This window comes from Manis javanica, chromosome X, assembly GCF_040802235.1.
Source record: "Manis javanica isolate MJ-LG chromosome X, MJ_LKY, whole genome shotgun sequence".
Lineage (NCBI taxonomy): Eukaryota > Metazoa > Chordata > Mammalia > Pholidota > Manidae > Manis > Manis javanica.
In genome coordinates, this window is record NC_133174.1 from 98,264,622 (window position 1) to 98,291,867 (window position 27,246).

At 34.3% G+C, this 27,246-nt stretch overlaps 1 protein-coding gene across 6 annotated transcripts in view; it reads right to left on the reverse strand.

Moving 5' to 3' along the window:
• Positions 1-27,246, reverse strand: part of RBM41 (RNA binding motif protein 41) — a 96,826-nt gene that overhangs the window by 9,893 nt on the left and 59,687 nt on the right. For 5 of the 6 annotated variants that reach the window (XM_073228150.1, XM_036991401.2, XM_073228149.1 and 2 more), the window contains one exon: positions 16,620-17,023. In XM_073228150.1, coding sequence (XP_073084251.1) covers positions 16,620-17,023 — 404 coding nt within the window. Of the gene's footprint in view, positions 1-1,170; positions 6,308-16,619; positions 17,024-27,246 lie in introns of all 6 variants that reach the window. The other variant, XR_012127591.1, reaches the window with a different exon arrangement.

Below are 27,246 nucleotides of genomic sequence, written 5' to 3' on the forward strand. Positions count from 1 at the left end.
ATGAAAATCAATCAATGCGATATACATTAACAAAATAAAGGATAAAAGTCACACGATCATCTTAATATAGAAAAAGTATTAGACAAAAATCTGACAACCTTTCATGATAAAAATGCTCAGCAAACTAGGAATAGAAAGAATTTACATTAACATCAGAAAGGCCATATATGAAAAGGCCCCGGCTAACTCATACTGAAGAGTGAAAAACTGACAGCTTTCTAAGATCAGGAACAAGTTAAGGATGCCCAATCTTGCCAATTCTATTCAAGATAGTACTGGAGGTACTAGCCGGAGAAATTAGACAAGAAAAAAGAAATAAAGGGCATCCAAATTGGAGAGGAAGAAGTAAAACTATGTCTGTTTGTATATGACATGATCCTATGTGTAAATAATCCTAAAGACTCCACAAACTGTTAAAAGTAATAAACAAATTCAGTAATGTTGTAGGATACAAAATCAACATACAAAAATTAGTAGCATTTGTTTATATTAACAAAAAAACTGAAAGGGAAATCAAGAAAACAATTCCATTTACAATAGCATAAAAAAGAATAAAATACTTAGGAATAAGCAACCATGTAGCTGAAAGACTTGCACACAAAAACTATACAACATTAAGGAAAGAAATTGAAAAGACAAATAAATGGAAAGACATCCCAAATATGGTTACAAGTATTAATATTGTCAAAATGCATACTACCCAAAGCATCCATAGATTCAATGCAATTCTTATCAAAATCCCAACAGCAACTTTTATGGAAATTATTAAAAATTCTAAAATTCATATAGAACCACAAGAGATCCCAAATAGACAAAGCAATCCTAAGGAAGAACACTGCAGGAGGCATCACATTGCCTGATTTCAAACTACAGTAATCAAACAGTATGGTACTGGCATAAAAAAGACATATTAACAAATAGGCCAGAATAGAGAGCCCAGAAATAAATCACATATTTATGGTATCTTTGATAAGGGGGGAAAGAATACACAATGGGGAAAAGACAGTCACTTCAATAACTGGTGATGGGAAAACTAGATATACACTACAAAAGAATGAAATTGGATGACTATCTTACACTATATATAAAATCAACTCAAAATGGATTAAAGACGTAAAAATAAGATCTGAAACTCTACAGCTCCTAGAAGAAAACAAAATAATTTCTTACCTATGATATCAAAAGCACAGCAACAAAAGCAAAAATAGACAAGTGAGTACTGTATCAACCAAAATCCTCCACAGCAAAGGAAACCATCAGCAAAGTGAAAAGGCAATCTACAGAATGGGAGAAAGTATTTGAAAATCACATATCTGATGAATGGTTAAAAACTAAAATATGTGACTCCTGCAATATAATAGTTAAAAAAAAAACAAATGACCTACTTTTAATAAATGGACAAAAGAGCCAAATAGATATTTCTTCATAAAAGACATAAAATGGCCAATAAGTATATGAAAAGATGTTCAACATCATTAATCATCAGGGAAATGCACAACCTCAATTAGATGTTACCTCTTGTCTATTATGATGATTATTTCTAAAAAATCAAGAGATAAGTGCTGGTAAAGATGTGGAGATGTACACTGTTTGTGGGAATGTAAATTGGTACAACCATTATAGAAAACAGTATGGAGATCTCACAAAAGTAAAAAGAGAACTTATCATATAATCCATACTTCTGAGTATATACCAAGAGAACTGGAATCAGGATCTGGAAGAAACATCTGCATCCTTATGTTCATTGCAACATTATTTACAATAGCAAAGACATGGAAACAACCTAAATTTCCACTGACAGATGAATGGATATAGAAAATGTGGTATATAAATACAACATAACATTATTCAGCCTTAAGAAAAGAAGGAAATCTTGTCATTTGCCACACACAGGAACTCAGAAGACATTATGCTAAGTGAAATAAACCAGACACAGAAGATCAAATACTACATGATGCTGCTTATATCAGAAATCTGGAATAGTCAATACTCTCAGAGAAGCAGAGAATAGAATCATATTTACCAGGGGATTGGAGGTAATTAGATTAATTGGGTAATTGTTCATCAAAGGATATATACTTTCACTTATGCAAGAGGTGTAAGTCCTATAGATCTACTGTATAACACAGTGCATATAGTTAACAATACCATATTGGAAGCTTAAAAATCTGTTAAGAGGGTATATCTTATATGTCCTTATCAACAGGAAAAAAGAGGGAAAGAAGAAATTTCTGGAGGTGATGGTTAAGTTCAGGGACTTATATGTGGTGATGATTTGTTTCATGGTGTATACTTACCCTCAAATTCAAGATGCATACATTAAATATGTAAAGTATTTCTATATGTCAATCATGTCAATGAAAAAAAAAACTTAACCAATAAGGCAAAGGACTTGTACACTTAAAACCACAAAACATTGCTCAAAGAAATTTAAGAAGATACAAGTAAATGAAAAGATGTCTCATGTTCATGGACTGGAAGACAATTTTCTTAAAATTGTCCACACTATCCAAAGTGATCTACAGATTAATGCAATTCCTATCAAAATTCCAATAGTAGACTTAACAGGAATAGAAAAAATAATTCTAAAATTCATATGGAACCGCAAGACCTTAAACAGCCAAAGCAATTTTGAGAAATAAGAACAAAACTGGAGGTCTCATACTTAATAATTTCAAAATATATTACAAATCTTCAGTAATAAAAACTGTATGATACTGGCATAAAGACAGACATACTGACCAACAGAACAGAATAGAAAGTCCAGAAATAAACCCACACATATATAATCACTGATCAAAAAGGGGGCCAAGAATACACAATGGGGAAAAGATAGTCCCTTCAATAAATGGTGCTGGGAAAAGGTGACATCCACATGCAAAAGAATAAAGCTGGACTCTTTTTTTATACCATCCACAAAATTTTTTTAAAAGGGATTGGAGACTTAAAAATAAGATCTGAAACTCTAAAACTCCTAGAAGAAAACATAGGAGAAAATCTTCATGCCATTGGCCTTGGCAATGATTTCCTGGATACTATATAAGAAGCACAGGCTATGAAAGTAAAAATAAAGTGGGACTCTATAACTAAAATGCTTCTGCACATCAAAGGAAACAATCAGCAAAGTGAAAAGGCAATCTATGGAATGGGATAAAATATATGAAAAACATATAACTTGATTATAGAAGTTAATATCCAAAATATATAAGGAACTTCTATGTCAGTAGCAAAAAGACAACCCAATTTTCAAAAACAGGCAAAAGACCTAAACAGACATTTCCTCAAATAAGTGCTGTCGAGGATGTAGAAACTGGAATTCTTGCACACTGTTGGTAGGAATATAAAATGGTGCAGATGCTATGAAGAATAGTATGGAGTTTCCTCAAAAAAATTAAAAATACAACTATCATACATGGACCAGCAAGTCCCACTTTTGGGTACTTATTCAAAATAATTAAAATCTGGACCTCAAAGAGGTATCTGAACTCACACGTTTATTGCAGCACTGTTTGCAATACCCAAGAGGTGGAAACAACCGAAATCTCCATCATGGATGAATGGGTGAAGAAAATATTGTATATACATAGAGCAGAATATTATTCAGTCAGAAAAAAAGAAGGAAATCTTGTCATTTGCTACAACATGGGTGAACCTTGATGGCATTATGGTAAGTGAAATAAGCCAGTCACAGAAAGACAAAGACTGTATGATCACACTTATATGTAGTATCTATAGTAGTCAAACTCATTGAAGCATAAAGTAGAATAGTGGTTGACAGGAGTGTGGAGGAGGGGAAAATGGGGAGTTGCTCTTCAATAGTTATAAAGTTCAGTCATGAAATTTGAAAAAGTTCAAGAGATCTGTTATACAACAGTGTGCCTCTAGCTAACAATACTGTAATGTACACTTAAAAATTTGTTAAGAGGGCAGATCTCAGGTTATGCATATTTTAGTATAATAAAAAATGGATGGAGTGACAAAGAGACATCTCTATATGTTAGCTGGCATAAAGTTATACCCTTTATAGATAAAAGGAACTTGAGAAGAATTAAGACAGGAGCAGCAAAAGCAAAGAAAAAATAAAGCCCATTTAAATGACTTAACCATTAGAAGGTATGAATATATTAAACATTGTAATAAGCAGTAGACTCTATCTCAAAGTCTTTAGAAGCTGAATATTCACATATTTAGCATTTAACTAGTATCTTAAAAGCAAGGGCATAGGGCAACTGACTTATGATTTATCTGAGTGATTACAGGTGAGCTAGAGTTTTGACCCTGAAATACTCATCATGAAAGTATCATCAAATTAAATAATCATAGAAAAGGGTATGTGAAACATATTGCAATATTCTCACCAAAAGTAGGAAAGATTCATACTAAGATTGTTCCCTTTGATATGAACATTTTTTAAAAATCAAGAGGGCTTCTAGTCAAAGTGGCTCGGTCACTTCTTGCTTGGATGCATCTTCTCTGCTCCAAAAACACAGACACACACATACATACATATATCCCATACACAGGTATGTATGTATGTGTATATCCACAACATACATATATATTCATATGTATGCATATATATAAAGGTACACACAAAGATATCGCTAGACTTGAATACAAGATAAGCATTTCTGTGAAACAGAAAAACAAACTCCAAATGATAATAGAGGATGAAGCTCTTCCTAGCATCCCTGTGCAATACACAGTATTGTTTTACGTTTTGAACTTTACACAAATGTTATTATACTGTATGTATTCTGCAGCTACCTGTTTAAAATTTTTTTAAACACTTTACTTTTTATAAGTTTGTTTTAGAGAAAAACTGAGAAAGTATTACAAAGAGTTCCCATGTAACCCTCAGTTTTCCCTATTATTAACATCTTACATTTGACTATAGCTTGCATAAATTAGTATTGCTATATGATTATATAAAGCCCATAGTTAATTTAGATTTCCTAAGTTTTTCCTTAATGTCCTTTTTCTGCCCCAGGATCCCATCCAGGATGCCACAGTACATTGTTTTCATGTATCTTTAGGCTCTTCCTGGCTGTGTCAGTTTCTTGGACTTTCCTTCTTTATAATGATCTTGACAGTTTTGAGGAGTAATGGTCAGTTATTTTGTAAGATGCCCCACTACTAGAATTTTTCTGGTGTTTTCTCATGGTGAGATTGAGATTATGTATTATTAGGAGGAAGCCCACAGAGCAAAAGTGTAATTTTGATCATATCAAATGAAGCATGCACAGTCATAAATCATGTTGACATTGGCCTTGGATCACCTGGCTGAAGTAGTATGTGCTCGGTTTCTATATTATAATGTTGCTCTTTTTTTTCTGCCTTTTCATACTGTACACTTTGGAAAGAAGTCATTATAAGTAGTTCAAAACCACGAAGTGGGGAGTTATACTCTCCCTTCTTTAGGTAGAACACCTACATAAATGATTTAGAACTCTGCATGGGATATTTGTCTCCCCCATTTATTGATTTATTCATTTTATTTATTATCAGCATGGACACATAGATTCTTATACTATACTTTGGGTTATAATCCAATATTAATTTACTTAGTTTGTCACAAATTGTTCCAACATTGGTTATTGGAAACTCTTTCAGTTGGCTCCTGTGCATCTTTGACAAGCCCCCAACAATGTTTTTATGTTGTTTTTATTATTTCCTTACTTTTTGTCATTTCAAGATGCTCAAGGCTCATCTCGTATATTTCCTGCCCCAGTAATAGAACAAACCATTTCTTGAAGGAGCTCTGGTTCCTTTTATTAGAGAATGGTATTAGGAACTAAGACCTTGTTGCTGCTGCAGTGTCGTTTCATTTAGACCCTCTCAGCTGACAGAGAAGAAAAACCGTTTATACTGACTTGTATGTATACACATATTTATAAATATTTCTCCATGTAACCATATATATCTATTTTATGCTAAACATGAATTCACAATGATGTCTCCAACTCTAAACCATTATCACATGGATCATTCTAGCTTCCTCCCTTTGCTTAACTGTAAATTCCAACAGTGAGAAACCTGGCTTCCACCATCTGCCATCCATTGCTACCTTTCCTTATACATGTATATCAGTACCAGAATTGTTAACCAGTACCCGTATGGGATACAACCGTGTCAACTAGGATACAGTGATGGTGTGCAGTCTTGTTTGTCTTTAGTTTTCCAGACTCCACAAATTTCCAAAGATCTTAGAGGTCAGCACCTTTCCCAACCTAACTTCATTGAAGTTGCTTCATGTATGAACAACAGTTAGTTTTTCTTGCCACAGTGTGCATTCTTTCCTGGGGCTCTGAAATTTAAAAATATTTGTATAAATTAAAGGTCATTTTTTACGTTGTACAGTTTTATGGGTTTTGACAAATCCATGTCTTGCATCTACCATAACAGAATAATTTTACTGCACTAAAAATCCCATGTGCTTCACCTATTCCTCTTTCCCACTGCCCCCAAACTCCTGGCTATCATTGATCATGTACTGCCTCTACAGTTTTGTGTTTTCTGTGATATCATATAATTGGAATCATACAATATGTAGTCTTTGCCTACTGGCTTCTTTCAGTTATTAATATAAATTTATAGTCTAGGTCTTTATGTGGCTTGACAACTTTTTTTTTTGATCTCTGCATTATATTCCATTGTACAGATGTAGCACAGGTCAGTGTATCCATTCATTCATTGAAGGACATCTTGATTATTTACAGTTTTTGTCAGTTATGAATAAACAGCTATGAAAATTCACATGCTGGTTTTGTATTAATATAGGTTTTCAAATCAGCTAATAACTAGGGGCACAAATATTAGACTGTATGGTAAAACAATGTTTGGCATTGTAAAACACTTCCAAACTGTCTTCTAAAGAAGTTGTACTATTTTGTATTCTCTCCAGGAATGAATGAGTCCTGTTGTTCAGTATCCCTAATAGTATTTGGTATTGCCAATATTATTGTGAATTTTAGCCATTTTAATAGGTATATAATGGCATCTTATTGTTTTATTTTGTAATTCCCTGATGACAAATGATGGTGAGTTCCTTTTCAGAAGCTTATTTGACATTATATGTATAACTTATTTGGTGAGGTGTCTCTTCTTTTGACAATTTTTAATTGGGTTGCTTGTTTTACTACTGCTGAGTTTTAGTTCTTCCTATATTTTGAGTACAAGTCCTTTTAATAAAGGACATTGTTTTGCAAATATTTTCTTCTAGCCTGTGCCTTGTTTTGTGTTTCTCTTAAAAGTATCTTTCACATAACAGTTTACAGTTTTAGTAAACTCTGATTTACTCATTTTTTTCTTTCACAAGTCATGCTTCTGGTGTTCTATTTATAAATGCATCACCAAACAAAAAGTAACTTGGATTTTTTATTGTATTCTTCTGGATTTTTACAGTATGGTGTTTTATATTTAGATCTCTGATGTATATTTTGAGTTTTTCTTTTTTTGAATAATGTAAGATCTGTGTCTAGACTCATTTTTTGCATGTGTATATCCAGTTGTTCCCATATAATTTGTTGAAAAGACTATCCTTTCTCCACTGAATTGCATTCATTCCCTTGTTAAAGATGAGTTTACTGTATTTGTGTATGTATATTTCTGCTCAATTGATCTTTTTTTCACTAATGCCAAACTACTTAATTATAGTAAATATTGAAAGTGAGTACTAGTCTTCCAACTCTTTTCTTTTTCTTCAGTATTGTGTTGGATATTCTGGGCCTTTTTTCTTTCCAAATAGATTTGGAATCAGTCCATATGCACAAAATTGCTTTCCAGGATTTTGTTGGAATTGTGTGGAATCTACATATCAATTTGAGAAGAACTGACATCTTAAAAATATTAAGTCTTCCATTCCATGAACATAGGATATCTCTGCACTTATTTAGATCTTTAAATTTTCATCAGAGTTTTATAGTTTTCTGCATATGGATCCTATACATATTACGTAAGATTTATGTCTAGTATTTCAATCTTTTGTGGTGTTATTGTAAATAGCATTGTTTTTTATTTCAATTGTTCATTTCTTAGTATACAGGAATATAAACATTTTGTATATAAACATTGTAACCTCCAACTTTGCTATATTCACTTAATAGTTCTAGGTGTTATTTTCTTGCTGTTTATTGTTTGGGACTTTCTTACACAGATACACACATCATCTTTAAATAATGAGTTTTATTTTTTCCTTCCCAATTTATGTGCTTTTTCTTATCTTACTATACTACCTGGCATTGCCAGTACAATACTGAAAAGAAGTGGGGAGAGGGACAGACTTTCCTGGTTCCTGACTGAAGGGGAAAATATTTAGTTTCTCATGAAGTATGATATTAGATGCAGGGTTTTTTATCCTTTTTTAATTTTTTATTATGGTATCATATAAAATCACATGAGCAACATTGTGGTTACTAGATTCCCCCATTATCAAGACCCCACCACATACTCCATTACAGCCACTGTCCATCAGCATAGTAAGATGCTATAGAGTCACTACTTGTCTTCTCTGTGCTATACTGCCTTCCTTATGCCTGCCCCTACATTATGTGTGCTAATCATAATACCCCTTAATCCCCTTATCCCTCCCTTCCCACTCACCGTCCCCAGTCCCTTTCCCTTTGGTAACTGTTAGTCCATTCTTTGGTTCTGTGAGTCTGCTGTTTTGTTCCTTCAGTTTTTGCTTTGTTGTTATACTCCACAGATGAGTGAAATCACCTTTCGCCACCTGGCTTATTTCAGTGAGCATAATACCCTCTAGCTCCATCCAGGTTGTTGCAAATGGTAGGATTTGTTTTCTTCTTATGGCTGAATAATATTCCACTGTGTATATGTACCACATCTTCATCCATTCATCTACTGATGGACATTTAGGTTGCTTCCATTTATTGGCTATTGCAATAGTGCTGCGATAAACATAGGGGTGCATCTGTCTTTCTCAAACTTGATTGCTGCGTTCTTAGGGTAAATTCCTAGGAGTGGAATTCCTGGGTCAAATGGTAAGTCTGTTTTGAGCATTTTGATGAACCTCCATACTGCTTTCCACAATGGTTGAACTAATTTACATTCCCACCAGCAGTGTAGGAGCGTTCCCCTTTCTCCACAACCTCGCCAACATTTGTTGTTGTTTGTCTTTTGGATGTTGGCCATCCTAACTGGTGTGAGGTGACATGTCATTGTGGTTTTAATTTGCATTTCTCTGATGATTAGCGATGTGGAGCATCTTTTCATGTGTCTGTTGGCCATTTGAATTTCTTCTTTGGAGAAGTGTCTGTTCAGATCCTCTGCCCATTTTTTAATAGGGTTATATGCTTTTTGGGTATTGAGAAGTGTGAGTTCTTTATATATTTTGGATGTTAACCCCTTGTTGGATATGTCATTTACAAATATATTCTCCCATACTGTAGGATGACTTTCTGTTCTGCTGATAGTGTACTGTGCTATACAGAAGCTTTTTAGCTTGATGTAGTCCCATTTGTTCGTTTCTGATTTTGTTTCTCTTGCTGAAGAATATCCATCCAGGAAGAAGTTGCTCATGTTTATATTCAAGAGATTTTTACCTATGTTTTCTTCTAAGAGTTTTAAGGTTTCATGACTTACATTCAGGTCTTTGATCCATTTCGAGTTTACTTTTGTGTATGGAGTTAGACAATAATTCAGTTTCATTCTCTTGCATGTAATTGTCCACTTTTGCCAACACCAGTTGTTGAAGAGGCTGTCATTTCCCTACTGTATATCCATGGTTCCTCTATCATGTATTAATTGACCATAAATGATTGAATTTATATCTGGGCTCTCTAGTCTATTCCATTGGTCTATGGGTCTGTTCTTGTGCCAGTACCAAATTGTCTTGATTACTGTGGCTTTGTAGCAGAGTTTGAAGTTGGGAAGCATAATACCCCCAGAATTATTCTTCCTTCTCAGGATTGCTCTGGCTATTCAGGGTCTTTTGTGGTTCCCTATGAATTTTGGAACTCTTTGCTCTAGTTCATTGAAGAATGCTGTTGGTATTTTGATAGGGATTGCATTGAATCTATAGACTGCTTTCGGCAGGATGGCCATTTTGACATTAATTCTTGCTATCCGTGAGCACGGGATGTGTTTCCATATATTGGTATCTTCTTTAATTTCTCTCACGAGTGTCTTGTAGTTTTCAGAGTATAGGTCTTTCACTTCCTTGGTTAGGTTTATTCCTAGGTATTTTATTCTTTTTGATGCAGTTGTGAATGCAATTGTTTTCCTAATTTCTCTTTCTGCTAGTTCATTAGCATTTAGGAATGTAACAGATTTCTGTGCATTAATTTTGTATCCCGCAACTTTGCTGAATTCAGATATTAGATATAGTAGTTTTGGAGTGGACTCTAGGGTTTTTTACCTACAATATCATGTCACCTGCGAACAGGGACAATTTAACTTCTTCCTTGCCATTCTGGATGCCTTTTCTTTCTTTGTATTGTTTGAATGCCATGGCTAGGACCTCCAGTACTATGTTGAATAGAAGTGGGGAGAGTGGGCATCCTTGTCTTGTTCCCAATCTTAAAGGGAAAGCTTTCAGCTTCTCACTGTTAAGTATAATGTTGGCTGTGGGTTTGTCATATATGGCCTTTATTATGTTGAGGTACTTGCCCTCTATACCAATTTTGTTGAGAGTTTTTATCATGAATGGATGTTGAATTTTGTCAAATGCTTTTTGAGCATCTATGGAGATGATCATGTGGTTTTCGTCCTTCCTTTTTTTGATGTGATGGATGATGTTGATGGATTTTCGAATGTTGTACCATCTTGCATCCCTGGAATAAATCCTACCTGAGCATGATGGATGATCTTTTTGATGTATTTTTGAATTTGGTTTGCTAATATTTTGTTGACTATTTTTGCATCTAATGTTCATCAAGGATATTGGTCTGTAATTTTCTTTTTTTGTGGTGTCTTTGCCTTGTTTTGGTATTAGAGTGATGCTGGCCCCATAGAATGAGTTTCGAAGTATTCCCTCTTCTTCTACTCTTTGGAAAAGTTTTAGGAGGATGGGTATTAGGTCTTTACTAAATGTTTGAAAGAATTCAGTGGTGAAGCCATTTGGTCCAGGGATTTTGTTCTTAGGTAGTTTTTTGATTACCAATTCAATTTTGTTGCTGGTAATTGGTCTGTTCAATTTTCTGTTTCTTTCTGGGTCAGCCTTGGAAGGCTGAATTTTTCTAGAAAGTTGTCCATTTTTTCTAGGTTATCCAGTTTGTTAGCATATACTTTTTCATAGTATTCTTTCATAATTCTTTGTATTTCTGTGGTGTCCATAGTGATTTTTCCTTTCTCATTTCTGGTGCTGTTTATGTGTGCAGACCCTCTTTTTTTCCTGAAAAGTCTGGCTAGGGGTTTATCTATTTTGTTTATTTTCTTGAAGAACCAGCTCTTACTTTCATTGGTTCTTTCTATTGTTTTATTCTTCTTGATTTTATTTATTTCTGCTCTAATATTTATTAGGTCCCTCCTTCTAGTGACTTTGGGCCCCATTTGTTCTTTTTCTTGTTTTGTTAATTGTGAGTTTAGAGTGTTCATATGGGAGTGTTCTTCTTTCCTGAGGTAGGCCTGTATTGCAATATACTTTTCTCTTAGCACAGCCTTCATTGCATTCCACAGATTTTGTGGTGTTGGATTATTGCTGTCATTTGTCTCCATATATTGCTTGATGTCTGTTTTTATTTGGTCATTGATCCATTGGTTATTTAGGAGCATGTTGTGAAGCCTCCATGTGTTTGTGGGATTTTTCATTTTCTTTGCGTAATTTATTTCTAGTTTCATACCTTTGTTGTCTGAGAAACTGGTTGGTAGAATTTCAATCTTTCTGAATTTACTGAGGTTCTTTTTGTGGCCTAGTATGTGGTCTATTCTGGAAAATGTTCCATGTGCACTTGAGAAGAATGTGTATCCTGCTCCTTTTGGGTGTAGAGTTCTGTAGATGTCTATTAGGTCCATCTATTCTAATGTGTTGTTCAGTGCCTCTGTCTCCTTACATATTTTCTGTCTGGTTGATCTGTCCTTTGGAGTGAGTGGTGGGCTGAAGTCTCCTAAAGTGAATGCATTGCATCCTATTTCCCCCTTCAATTCTGTTAGTATTTGTTTTGTGTATGTAGGTGCTCCTGTGCTGGGTGCATAGATGTTTACAATGGCTATATCCTCTTATTGGACTGACCCGTTTATCATTATGTAATGTCCTTCTTTGTCTCTTGTTACTTTCTTCGTTTTGAAGTCTATTTTGTCTGATACAAGTACTGCAACACCTGCTTTTTTCTCCCCATTGTTTGCATGAAATATCTTTTTCTATCCCTCCACTATAGCCTGTGTATGTATTTGGGTTTGAAATGTGTCTCTTGTAAGTAGCATATACATGGGTCTTGCTTTTTTATCCATGTCTTTTGATTGGTGCATGCAATCCATTTACATTTAGGGTGATTATTTATAGATATGTACTTATTGCCATTGTAGGCTTTGGATTTGTAGTTACCAAAGGTTCAAGGGTAGCTAGTTTACTATCTATCAGTCTACCTTAACTCACTTATTAAGCTATTATAAACACAGTCTTATGATTCTTTTTTCTTTCCCTTTGTTCCTACTCCACTATATATTAGATGTCATATTCTGTACTCTGTGTATGCCTTGACTTACTTTGTGGGTAGCTGATTTAATTTTGCATTTGGTTAGTATTTAGTTCGTCTACTTCCTTAGCTGTGGTTTTATTTTCTCCTGTAACAGCTATTTAGTCTTAGGCACACTTCTATTTAGAGCAGTCCCTTTAAAATACACTGTAGAGATGGCTTGTTGTAGGTCAATTCCCTCAATTTTTGCTTATCTGGGAATTGTTTAATCCCTCCTTCAAATTTAAATGATAATCTTTCTGGGTAGAGTATTCTTGGTTCGAGGCCCTTCTGTTTCATTGCATTGACTATATCATGCCACTCCCTTCTGGCCTGTAAAGGTTTCTGTTGAGAAGTCTGGTGATAGCCTGATGGGTTTTCCTTTGTAGGTGATCTTTTTTCTCTCTCTTGATGCTTTTAATACTCTCCTTTTTTTATCTTTGCCATTTTACTCATTATGTCTGGGTGTTTTCCTCCTTGGGTCCATTGGGTTGGGAGAGTAGGGTTTTCTAGATATTCTTTGTCAAATTGAAGATGTCCCCCTGTATTCCTAGTTTGCTGAGATTTTTTGTCATGAATGGTTTCAGATTCTGTCAAATGCATTTTCTACATCAATTGAGATCGTGATATGATTTTTCCTCTTTAGTCTGTTGATGTAGTGGATTACATTGATTTCTAAATGTTGAAACAGCCTTAGAAACCTTTAATAAATCCCACTTGATTATGGTATATAATTCTTTTGCTACACTGTTGGATTTATTTTCTCATGTTTTTACTTTTCTAATATTTATGATACTTTGCATCAATGCTCATGAGAGATATTGGTCTGTAGTCTTCATCATAATATCTTTATCTGGTTTTGGTATTAAGGTAATGCCAGTCTCATAAAATTAAATAAAAAGTATCCCCTCTGCTTCTATTTTTTGGAAAAGATTATAGAGAATGGGTATCATTTTATATGACTCCATTTTCACCCCCCTTTACCATACCAGTTACACTTTGTTATAAATTTTTTAAGAAGTTCTCTTAGAGTCTGCCTATAATTACAACTAATCTAATTCTACCCTCAAATAACATGATACCACTTCACAGGTTGTGCAGACACCTTATAACAGTTACAATACAAACTACTAATTCCTCTGTCCTATCCGTTATAACTGCCATTCATTTCATTTATCCATATGCTATAATTACCAGCCACGCTGTTATTACTTTGAACACTTACCTTTAGATCACTTAAAAATAATAAAAGATTTTATTTTACCTTCAGATAACCTTTCTCCTATGCTCTTCTTTTCATTATAGAAATCTGATTTTCTGACCTATATCATTTTCCTTCTCTCTAGAGAAAGTTTAAAAAAAAATTCTGATTTATAGGGTATGAGTATCTTTCATTTTACTAGATATTGCCACAATGTTCTTGAAAGTGTTTGTACTCATTTATATTCACCCAGCACTATATTAGAGTCCTTACTGTTCCATATGTTTGTCAACACTTGGCATTGTCAAGCCTTTAAATCTATGCCAACTTTCCAGGTGTTAAATGTCTCCCTCTAGTTTTATTTTGCATTTCTTTGATTACTAACAAGATTTCCTAAGTTAATTTGGCCATTCATTTTTCCTCTGTGAACAATTAAGGTAAATTATTCTTACCTTCTGGCCATTTTATTGGGTTGTGCGTTTTTCTTAATGATTTGCAGGGAAGGATTTTCTTAAATTTACTCCAAAAATACAAACCATCAAGTAAAATACTGATGACTTCATTCCATTAAAATGAAAAGACTTCTGCTTAACAAAAAGACATCAGAAATCATGCCTAAAAGAATAGCCACCCACTGGAAGAAAATATTTGCTAAATAAGCACCAAGGGTCTGTATCTAGAATTTTAAAATGATCTCTATAAATAATGTGAAAAACTAAGCAATCAAATAATGGACAAATAAATGGAAGAGGCAACTCACAGAAGATTTCTGAAGGGCTAATAAACGTATGAATATATTTGTAACTTCACTGGAAATCAGGAACATGCAAATTAAAATATTGAGATATCTTTTAAACATTGAAGACTGGCAAAAATAAAACGTGTGATACTACAACTCTTGGCAAGGATGTGAAAGAGATCTCTGAAAATCTGCTCATGGAGTTGAAGATAGACACCCTATATCACAGTGATTCCACTCCTAGATATGTAGTCTAGAACAGTGATGTTTAAAATGTCATTGTCACCAGCAGCGGCATCAATACTCCTGGAACTTGTTGGAAATGCAGATTCTCAGGTCTTACTCCAGATTTTTGGAATAAAAAATCTGGGGGATGGAGCCCAGCAATCTGCACTTTAACAAGCCTTCCAGGTGATTCACTGCAATACAGGAATATTTTTCCAAATTTTTTGACTGATATCTATAGGAAGAGATACATTTTACATTCTGGCTTATACACACATCACATATACACATGGGCACATGCAATACAAAAGCTTCAAGAAACAATTACTCTTACTCTATAGAACGCACTTTGATATTTTCTATCCTATTTCATTTCATTAAAAAAACAGCCAATTACAACCTACTAATTAACCTAAAGTTTGAAAAACTGTCCTAGAGAAACTCTTGTACATGTGCAATAGGAGACATGTACAAACATGTTTGTTATAGAATTGTCTCTAACGGCAAAACTTTAAAGACAAAAATCTTCAGGAGAATGGATAAATGAATTATAGTATATTTCTATAATGAAATATTACATAGTTTTTTATGTCATTAGAAATAAATTTCAAAACATTATGTATATTGAGTCAAAAAAGCAAGTTGTAGAAGATATCATGCAGAATATACCTATAGTTTTGAAATATGTAAAATTATCTTATTTATGAATATAGAGATATGTAGTAAAACTATAAAAACATGCATGGGAATGATAAATAGCAAATTCAGCACTGGATAGTGGTTACCTCTGGAAATGAGAAAGGGGAATTGAGATTGGCAAGAGATCCATGGCAGTCTTCAGGTGTCTCTATAAGGCTTTATTATCTTTTAAATTAAGCAAATATGGAAACTATTAAGAAGTGATAAAGATGGCTGGCTGGGTACAAAGGCGATTGCTCTATTACTACAACTTTTTTTACATTAGTAATATTTCATAATAAAAAATGAAAATTGAGCTGCCCTTGAACAAACAGCAAGAATATATTAGAAATGTAATTACTGAGAGGAAACTGCTTTAATATCCCTCATCCACTATGCTTTTTTAAAAAATTCAGGGACAGCCAGAAGCTAACATTATCTTTTTTGGTTTTGTTTTATAAATTAACCACCACCAAATATATGCTCTAGGGGCTTGTGTTGCCTCTTTGGGTGACATGATGATGAAGTTTCCATTCTGGATATAACATATACCATGAATATGGTCTGATCTGATCAGTAAAACAAGCATTATTTACAAGTCCACCTAGGTATTTGCTGATTCCTCAAATCTTACAGGCCCTGTGCTTTCATGCCGCTGCTTAGCTACCAGCAACTTAAATCGTATGTTATATGAAAGCCAGGAGGAGCATTCTGAAGAGAAAACTCATGTGATAACAGTAAACCCTACTCACAACAATGTAGTCAATGACTTATTGACCACTTCTGGAAGCACCATGCCTACCAGATATGGTGGTCTTATGAATGATACTTGATTTATTACCAGCCTAGGAAAGTGGAACATACTTTGCCTTCAATTCAGGGCTTCTAGTGGGTATGGACTAGAGTCTCAAGATTTCTTTAAAATTCTAAGGGTAGCTTAGGATCTTAGAAAACATCACAGGAAATGTGCTTACATAGTAGGCAGAGAATGAATAGTCAAGGTCAAGGAAAAAGACACTGTGCCTATGTCATGATTCTTTGGTATAATTGAAGCTAATTTAAAAGTATTAATTTAGGTAGAAGTAAATAAGTAGAAGTAAATAAAAATGAAAAGAACTCATGGTTTTTTTCTTGGTTTGGCCTATACCTTGTTTGGCTCCCCTGGATTATATGAAGAAAACATAGGAATTTTTCGGATCTCTTCCTCTGACAAACGATTTCTCTGGATCTCATCTTCTGGGACAAATTCTATTGGCTGCGTCAGCTTCTTAGGCCCAGTCCAACACCGCTCAGGTGAATTATCAATAACTTTTGCCACATGGAGACTGGGACCTTTACCCTGTGCTGCCTGTTTTCCCTCGTCCTGGAGTAATGATGGGTTCTCAGCTGTGCCACTATCTCCCACTGATGTAGCTGAGACCAGTGAGTGGGAAGCAAAGGGTTCACCTCTCATAAGTTGGAACTCTTCAAGACGTTTTTTCATTATCATCTCTTGGTAAAAACTTTCCAGGTTGTTCATGGGATCACCTTTGTTCTTCTTTTGGGGTTCATCTGGATCAAGACAAAGAGATAGGGAAGTTCTACAAAGCCTACCAAGACAACCTTTAACAAATAAATACAAAATAAATCTTGGATCTCAGATATAGAAATCTTGCTGGGGTACATGTTTATAACCTGTGACAATGACAATAATATATAGCTATTTTATTACAGTGCATTTCAAGCAAGGCTGGAACTACAGTGAGGCAAGTGAGGTACCCAGGGTGCAGAATTTAAGGAGGTACTTACTCTCAGGGTCATGCAAGTACATGCACCTAACTGATAAGGGCATTTGAAAAATGTAACCAGTACAGCATTATCACACTGCACAAAATTAATAATAAATCCTTCGTATCAACTACTGAGCTCATATTCAAATAGCCCTGATTATCTCAAAGATATTTTCTTACACTTAGTTGCTCAATTCAGGATCTAAACCAGCCTTTGGCCATTATATCTCTCACGCCTCTTTTATTTTAAAACAGTGCTCCTTTTACCACCCCTCTAGTCCATCCCTCCCCACTCCATTCCACTAATTTATTAGAGAACCAGATTATTTGTTCACAGAACAAATGAATCAGAGTGATTGTCCCTCATGGTATTATTTAACTTATTCCTCAATCTCCTCTATTTCTTAAAAACTGGTAGTTAAATCTAGAACTATGCTATGAAATACAGTAGCCACTGACCACAAAAATTAATTTTTTAAATGTTAGTTTCTCAGTGAAACTCATTACACTTCAAATGCTCAATAGCTACATGTGGCTAGTAGATACCATATTGGGCAGATTAGATAAAGGCCACTTACATCGTTGCAGAAAGTTGTACTTGATAGTGCTAAACTAGGTTTGATTAGATTCAGGTTGAATACTTAAAGCAAGAAACCTCCATAGATGTGTACTTCTTATTACATCATGTCATAAGGTACATAATGTTTGGTGGTCACATTTTAAGCAATGCTGAAATTGATCAGTGGACTCAGGTGGTGTGATTTGGATCCCTCTATTAGAGAATCTTCCTGTTCATCTTTTATTTAATGGGTTTTGCATTCATTGATGCCCACTGCCTAGATCTATTCATTTATTGAAAATTGAGAAATGGACCTCTCCTAATTTTATTGTTTCTTTTGTATTTCTTATCTGGAATTCTATAATGAACTTAACATCATCAACTATATATAGTTCATACAGAAAAGGCAAGAAAAATGCTCAGTTTTTTTCCCATTAATTACCAAGTGTGAAAGTAATGAGTTGGTAACTTAGGAATGTACAATGTGGCAAATGATTATTTTTAATATAATTGTGAGGTCTTGTATTTTCATATATTTGATGTAGTTCAATCAAATGTAGTCATTATTCTTTTTAGTGGTCAAATTATCACACTTGGGACTAGTAAGAATCCTTTCAAATTGGCTCCTGCATTGCTGTCCAGTTTGGCACAGCAAGATGTATGTCCCAAGCTCATCTTGCACATTTCCTGTCTCAAACCTAGAATATTCCTCCAAGGACCCCTGGCTCCTTTTAGTGGGAAATACTATTTAGAAACCACAGTGTGTTGCTAGGTGTGTTCATAGCTTGTGAATTGTTGTTTCTAGGCCTTTTCAGTGGACAAAATAGGATTTTTTTTAGGAGAAAAATAAATTGTGAGTTCATACTGGTATTTCCACTTCAAATTTAAGACTACAAGGAAGGTTTGTACTCAAACTTCTTGATTTTATACTTATATCTATTATATATATGCTTAAAATATTGACTGTTAATGATATTAACAAATTTATTTATTACCTTTTTACTTCAATAATTCATAGAATTTTAAAATGTCAGTAACAGTACTACTATGACTATCAATAATAAAACTAGTGAATACAGGTTCATATTTCTTTGCAGTTACTTCTGTCCTTAAAATATATTCCATTAAGAATGTACAAATTTGTTTTAAAGTCATTTTAAATAACTGTTTTCTCTGTATGATTATGCTACCAACTTTATAGTTAGATTACTTTGCTTCCGATTATTTATGAATATTAGGGATTAAATTTTTCCCTTTTTAATTAAAATTTTTTAATTATGTAAAACATTTTATGGTCTGAAGTGAAAACTGTGTTATACAGTACCTTCATAGAAATCTCACTTCCATCTCTGTTCCCTTCATCCTATTCTTTTCTTTCCCCATAATAATTTTTATTACTTTTGGATTTATGGTTCCATTGTTTTTTATTAAAAATATAAGCAAATAGGCACGTATACAACACATGTATATGTATATGTATGTATCTGTGTGTGTGTTTACACACACATATATAAAATTCATTAGTTACACCCCTCTCCTACAAAAAAGGTAACTTATTATAAACACTGTTCTACAACTTACTTTCCTGTACTTAACAGTATATCCTAGAGAAAACTCCATATTTATGTGTGGAGCTCTTCTCCTTCCTTCTTATAACTGCATAGTAATCTACAGTGTGGATGTAATAGTTTATTCAACTACTCTCCTGCTGATGCACATTGGTGGTGTATCCAGTCTTTTTTGCTGTTATGAATAATGTCCTGACAGCTTATACATATGGGTTTTGAATTTTTCTAGTGTATCTTTGAAATAGATGCCAACAAGTGGCACTGCTGAGATGAAGGGTAAATGTGTATGTAATTTATATATATATTGCTAAACTCTACTCTGTAGGAGTGTATTACTCAGCATTTCCACCAGCAATGTATAATAATATTTATGGAAGGTTTTCTTAAGACCCCCAAAGCACTAACCATTAAGGAAAATATTGACAAATTCAACTACATTAAAATTTTAAACTTTGGTTCATCAAAAATATCAGAGATAGAAAAGTCACAAAATAGGAAAAAATATTTGCTGCACAAATATCTGATAAAGAACATGGGAAAAAGGGCAAAAGTTTGAAAAGGTGTCTCACAAAAGAGGAAATATACATGGTTAATGAATATATGCAAAAGTGCTCAACCACATTAAAATTCTGGGAAATGGTAATTAAGAAGGGAATGAGATACTAACAGAAACTGCGATACTGGCAAAAAATTAAAAAGAATGCCAATACCACATATTGTGAAACTGCAGACCACATGGAACCCTCATACATTACTGGTAGGAATGCACAGCCACAATGCAAATCACTGTGACATTACCTGCTAATGTTGAATATACGCTTATAATACGACCCATCAATTCCCCTCCACATACATACCCTACAAAAATTTGGGCATATGTGCTCCAAGATACAACAGCAATGTTTAGATCAATGTTATTTATAAGAGCCTGAAACTAGCAAAAATAAATGTCCATCTAAGAAGAATCAAGTATAAAATTGTAGTACATTTATATATGAAACACTACATTCCAATGAAAGTGAAAAAGTTCAGTTACATATGACCAAGTGATGAATATACTAATGTATATACTCAAAAATATTTACTCAGTGACTATTATGATCCAGGTACTATTCTAGGTTCTTGGGATAGATCAATAAATCAAACAAAGATCCCTATTTTCATAGAGCTAAATAAATATTTTTGTATCTTCGAAGGTTATGAGTACTACGAAAAAGAGAAAAATACAGCAATGTAAGGGGTGACTGTAAGTGCAAGGGGGTGGTAGTAGTGGTGTTTGCAATTTTAATGCTGGTTTGGGTAGTTCTCATTGAGGTGACATTTGAAAGAAGAGTTAAAGAAAGTGATGGAATCTATCATGCTGATACTAGAGTGAGGGCTCAAAGATGGGAGTATATCTAAAAAAATGTAAAAAGTCTGTATGAAATCATATAAATTATTTCTCTGATCACAATGGAATCACATTAAAGATCCACTACTGGAAGAAATCTGGGAAAACAAATATTTGGAAATTAAACAATACACTTCTAAATAACCCATAGGTCAAATAACTCACAAAGGAAATTTATAAAATATTTTGAACTAAAATGAAAATGAAAACATAACACACCACAATGTATGGATACAGCTAAAATAATGCTCAGAGAGAAATCTGTAGGTTTAAACACCTATCAGAGAAAACAATTTTAAATCTATAATCAGAACTTCTAACTTAGAAACTAGAAAAAGAGCAAACTAAACACAAAGGAAGGAGAAGGAAATAGTAAAGATTAGGGAATAAATCAGTGCAACAGAAAACAGAAAAATCTATGTAACCAAAAGGTGGTTCTTTGAAAACTTTAACAAAATGGCAAACACTTAGTTAGACTCACCAAAAAAAATAAGAAGTCAAAAATGACTAAAATCAAAAATTAAAGAGGAGGCATCATTACTGACCCGATAGAAATGGAAATGATAATAAAGAAATATTATAAATAACTTTAGGCTAACAAATTAGGAAGCTCAAAAGAACCAAAAAATTCACAGAGGGATACAAATTATCAAAGCAGACTCAAGAAGAAAGAGAGCAGCTGAATAAATCTGTAATAAGAGGTCGAGTTAATAATAAAACTGCCCACAAAAGTTTGGAAAAGTCCAGGTACAGATGGCTTCATTGACGAATTCTATCAAACATTTAAAGAAATAATATCAATCCTGTACATTTTCAGAAAATGGAGGAGGGAATATTTTCCAACTTATTCTATAGTGTCAGTATTACAATGAAAACAAAGCTAAACAAAGAAACCACAAGCCAAGAAAAATGCAGACCAGTATCTCTTGTGAATACAGACACAAAGATCCTTAGCAAAATTTAGCGAGCCTAATCTAGCAAAATATAAAAACAATTATACATATGTAAGTGGGATTTACCCCAGGAATGAAAGATTGGTTTAACATCTTAAAATCAATTAATGTAATATATCATATTAATAGATTCAAAACTTAAATCACATGATCACTACAGTAGGTACAGAAAAAAAAAATCCAACATCCATTCATGATTAAAAAAGCAACAACAACCACCTTCAACTAACTAGGAATAGAGGGGAATATCCTCAACCTTCATGAGATAGACTGAATAATGACACCCAAAGATTGGGTCTACATCCAAATCTCTGGAATCTATGAAAATGTTACATGGCAAAAGGGACTCTACACATGTGATTAAGTTACAGATCCTGAGATTAGCAGATTATCCCAAATTATGCAAGTAGGCTCAATGTAATCATAAGGGTCCTTATAAGAGGAGGCAGGAGGGTTAGAGACAGAGTAGGAGATGTAGTGATGGAAATAGGAGTTTGGAGTAATGTGAGGAAAGGGCCATGAGCCAAGGAATTCAGGTGGATTCTAGAAGCTGGAAGACTCCTCTAAAGAATTCCAGAAGGAATGCAGACCTGTGAACAACTTGATTTTAGGACTTCTGACCTCTAGAACTGTAAGAGAAGAAATTAGGTTGCTTTAAGCCACTAAGTTTGTGGTCACTAGTTACAGCACCCATAGGAAAGTAATCTACTACACTGCTAAAGACCATGTACAAAAATCTGGAGCTAATATCATAGTTTGTGGCTAAAAATGGAATGTTTTTCCCCTAAGACTGGGAATAAGACAAGGGTGTCTGCTCTTACCACTTCCATTCAACACTGTAGTTTTAGAAAGTGTAGGGAGGTAAAAAAAAAAAAAGAAAGAAGTAAAACTGTCTTTATTCATAAGCAGTATGACTGTCTATGTAGAAAATCCTAAGGTATCCACAATAAAGCTGCTAGAATAAAACAGTTTAGTCACAGAACACAGAAATGATAAAGAATAATCAACATTTCTACAGACTTGCATGCAACGATCAGAAAATTAAGAAAACAATTCTATTCACAAGAGCATAAAAATGAATAAAATATTTAGGAATTAATAAAAGTATAATATTTATAAACTGAAAACTACAAAATACTGCTGAAATAAATTACAGAAGGTCTAAATGAAGAAAGAAACATTTCATGCTCATGAATTAGAATATTCAATATTATGAAAATGGTAATTTTGCCCAAATTGAATTACAGATTCAACACAATCTTTACCAAATTCCAGGGGGCTTTTTGGTAGAAAAAATTGACAAACTGCTTCTAAAATTTACATGGGAATACAAAGGACCTAGAATAACCAAAGCAAATCTGAAGAAGAGGAACAAACAGGAGTTACACTATCCAGTTTCAAAATTTACTATAAACATAAAGAGATTCACAGCGTAAGGATAGGTATATAGAATCAATGGAACCAAAATGAGTGTTCAGAAATAAAGTTATGGTTAACTGATTTTTCCACAAACATGCCAAGATAATTCAATGGGGAAAAAACAGTCTTAACAATAAATAGTGCTAGGACAATTGGATATCCATACACAAAAATATGAACTTAGGCACCCTTTATCTCACACATAAAATTAACTCAAAATCAATAATAGATAGAACTGTAAGAGATAAAACTACATCTATTTTAGAAGAAAACATAGGAGAACCTTTATGACCTTGAATTCAGCAAAAATCTCTTACACAATACCAAAAGCACAAGTCATAAAGGAACAAACTGATAAATTGAACTTCATTAAAATTAAAAACTTTTGTGCTTCAAAAAATACCATTAAGAAGATAAAAAGACAAGCTACAGACTGAATGAAAATATGTGCAAATTATGCATCTTATAAAGGACTTGTATTCAGAATACGTAAAGAACTCTTAACACTCAGTACTAAGAAAACAAACAACCCAATCAAAAAATGGGTAAAAGACATTTTGTGAAAGAATACTTATGAATGGCTAATAAACATGTGAAAAAGTATTTAAGATCATTTGCTATTACAGAAATTCAAGTTAAAACCATAACGAGTTACAGTACACATCCACTAGAATGGTTGGAATTAAAAAGAAAATGGCAATAACAAATGGTAGCAAGGATGCAGAGAAGTAAAAATGCTCATACATCACTGATGAGAAAGTAAAATGGTGCAACTGCATTGGAAAAGAGTTTAGCAGATCCTCAAAGGTTATCCATAGAGTTACCCAGAAATTCCATTCACTCATAAGAAAAGAAAACATCCACACAAAAACCTTGGACTTGAATGTTCATAATGGCCAAAGAATAGAAACAACCCAAATGCCATCAAATGGTGAAGGTACAAACAGACTGTCGTATATCTATACAATGGAAAACTAGTAACACAAAGAAATGAATTGCTAATACACACTACAACATGAACAAACTTCAATAACCTGAAAAAGGCCAGATTCCAAAGATCACATATTGTAAAATTCCATTTATATGAAATATCTAGAAATGATAAATGTACAGAGGCAGAAGATTTGAGTGCAAGGAGTGATTTACTACAAATAAGCTCAAGGGAATTTTGCAGTGATGAAAATGTCCTAAAAATCACCTAACTGAATACTTTGAACAGGTGAATTTCATTGTATGTAAATTGTATACCTCAATAAAGCTGTTTAAAAGTTTAAAAAAAACAATTCAGTCTCACTGTTAGAAGGAATAGAAAATAGAGAAAATATCAAAGAATTAAATGAGTGAAAAGATATACCATATTCACATGTGACAACTTGAACATTCATTCTGTAAATATGTCAACTGTCCTCAACTGACTTAAATACTCGATGGGATCTCAATCAAAATCACATTAGAGAGTGTGTACGCATATTTGTGTGTGTGTGTGTGTGTGTGTGTGTGTGTGTGTGTGAGTAAAATTGTAATATTTCCAGAATATCTCGCCTGGCTTTAGCATATCTGCATATCAACAGATACTCAAGGGTGGAGAGAAGTATGGTTTTAGTGCATTTGCATCATTCCTCAGGGGTGCATCATTCCCCATATCAATGGGTAATTACGTGGGCAATGGAGGGCTTATCTATACCTGAGAGGTGAGGGAAGGACCGGTTTTTGGCTTCTTCCAGAGCAGAGGAGAAAGACAGCCTGGGACTGCAGCTTGTGGCAATAAATAGATTTTTTTTTTTTTTTTTTTTTTTTTTTTTTTTTTTTTTTTTTTTTTTTTTTTTTTTTTTTTTTTTTTTTTTTTTGAGAGGGCATCTCTCATATTTATTGATCAAATGGTTGTTAACAACAATAAAATTCAGTATAGGGGGGTCAATGCTCAATGTACAATCATTAATCCATCTCAAGCCTAATTCTCGTCAGTCTCCAATCTTCTGAAGCATAACAAACAAGTTCTTACATGGTGAACGAATTCTTACAGAGTGAATAAATTCTTACATGGTGAACAGTACAAGGGCATTCATCACAGAAACTTTCGGTTTTGATCATGCAATATGACCTATAAACCATCAGGTCAAATATGAATATTCATTTGATTTTTGTACTTGATTTATATGTTGATCCCACATTTCTCCTATTATTATTATTATTTTTATTTTTAATAAAATGCTGAAGTGGTAGGTAGATGCAAGATAAAGGTAGAAAACATAGTTTAGTGCTGTAAGAAGGCAAATATAGATGATCAGATGATCAGGTGTGTGCCTATGGACTAAGTATTAATCCAGGCTAGACAAGGGCAGCAAGACATCCACGGATGCAGAAGATTTCTCTCAAAGCAGGGGGGGTGAGGTTCTGAGCCTCACCTCTGTTGATCCCCAAATTCTCACCTGATGGCCCCCCTGCGACTGTGCCTGTCTTAGGTTGTTCCTCCCTTGAGGAATCTTACCCGTCTCTGGCTAACCAGTCATCTTCCGGGGCCATACAGGGAAATGTAAAGTTGGTAAGTGAGAGAGAAGCCATATTGTTTGCAAAGGTTAGCTTTTTACTTCTTTGCAGATTTATGCCCTGTGGCTTCTATGCCCAGCACTTGTCTCGAGGTATCTTTACCACCTGGAGGAATTATGATACTCGGTAAATTCGATATGAGGCACGAATTCTATTTAAGGTTTGTAATTAGGAAGGAAGAAGAAAAGCTATAGATGTAGCATATGAAGGAAACTTGGGAGGATTGATTATTTCTTTGACATATCTTCTTGTATAGTACCTTAAGTATGTACAGGTTTTAAACTACTAACTAATTTGCACACACATATTAACATAATAGGAATACGGTGACATAAACAAAGCAAATCTATAATTACCAGCCATCTCCAGTGAAGCCAAGAAAACCATTTAGGCACCCTAGGCATTTGTGAAAATTTATCTATGATATGATGGATATTTTCGAACTGTACTTGAACCATCAGACAAATTAAAGCAGCCCATTTCTGGGATCTGTTCACATCCCATATGTTCTTTTAACCATAGATAGTCTATAGTCATGAGATTTTGGGGTGCTACAACTTGCACCCCTCCCAACTCCTGGTTGAGTTCCAACAGTACAGATCCAGTCAAATTTGTTGTCTCACTGTATGCACATGCCAGCCTAGACATCTCCCTCCTCCTTCTTATGGCAAGTCCAGGAGACGGTGGGCTGGATGCAGCCACAACCGCAGCATCGTCCGGATCCCTGTGGAGGCTTTTTGATGATCATCCCCCGGCACGAGTCCTCCAGAGAGTGCTGATGCCGGAAGCTCCTCCTCATATCGTATCTTAGTTCATTTTCTGGGTATCCAAGCTAGGCCTTGATCTTCTGCCTAGAAACAAACAGACCCTTTGCCCACACTTTGACATGCCCTCTATACCACTGTGCAGAACTCATTGGAGGTCAGCACACAGTAACTGCTTTTTTTTTTTTTTTTTTAATTAAGAGAAAGGAATATTATCAGAAAAGAGTACCTCCATAGCTGATCATCTGACACCCTTTAAGTGATCAACATTAAGGATATTTAAAGCATGCGTTGATCTTTGATTTACCAATAGTTTTATCCTGTTAAGGAGTAATCCCCCTTTTCTTTCTTTCTTTCTTTTTTTTTTTTAAATTTTTAATCTACACTTACCTGAAGAATACTATGTTTACTATGCTCTCCCCTATATCAGGTCCCCCCTAACAACCACATTACGGTTACTGTCCATCAGCTTAGCAAAATGTGGTAGAGTCACTACTTGTCCTCTCTGTGTTGTGCAGCCCACCCTCCCCTTTCTCCCTCCCCCCCATGCATGCTAATCTTAATACCCCCCTTCTTCTTCCCCCCCCTTATCCCTCCCTGCCCACCCATCCTCCCCAGTTCCTTTCCCTTTGGTACCTGTTAGTCCATTTTTGGGTTCTGTAATTCTGCTGCTGTTTTGTTCCTTCAGTTTTTCCTTTGTTCCTATACTCCTCAGATGAGTGAAATCATTTGGTATTTCTCTTTCTCCGCTTGGCTTATTTCACTGAGCATAATACTCTCCAGCTCCATCCATGTTGCTGCAAAT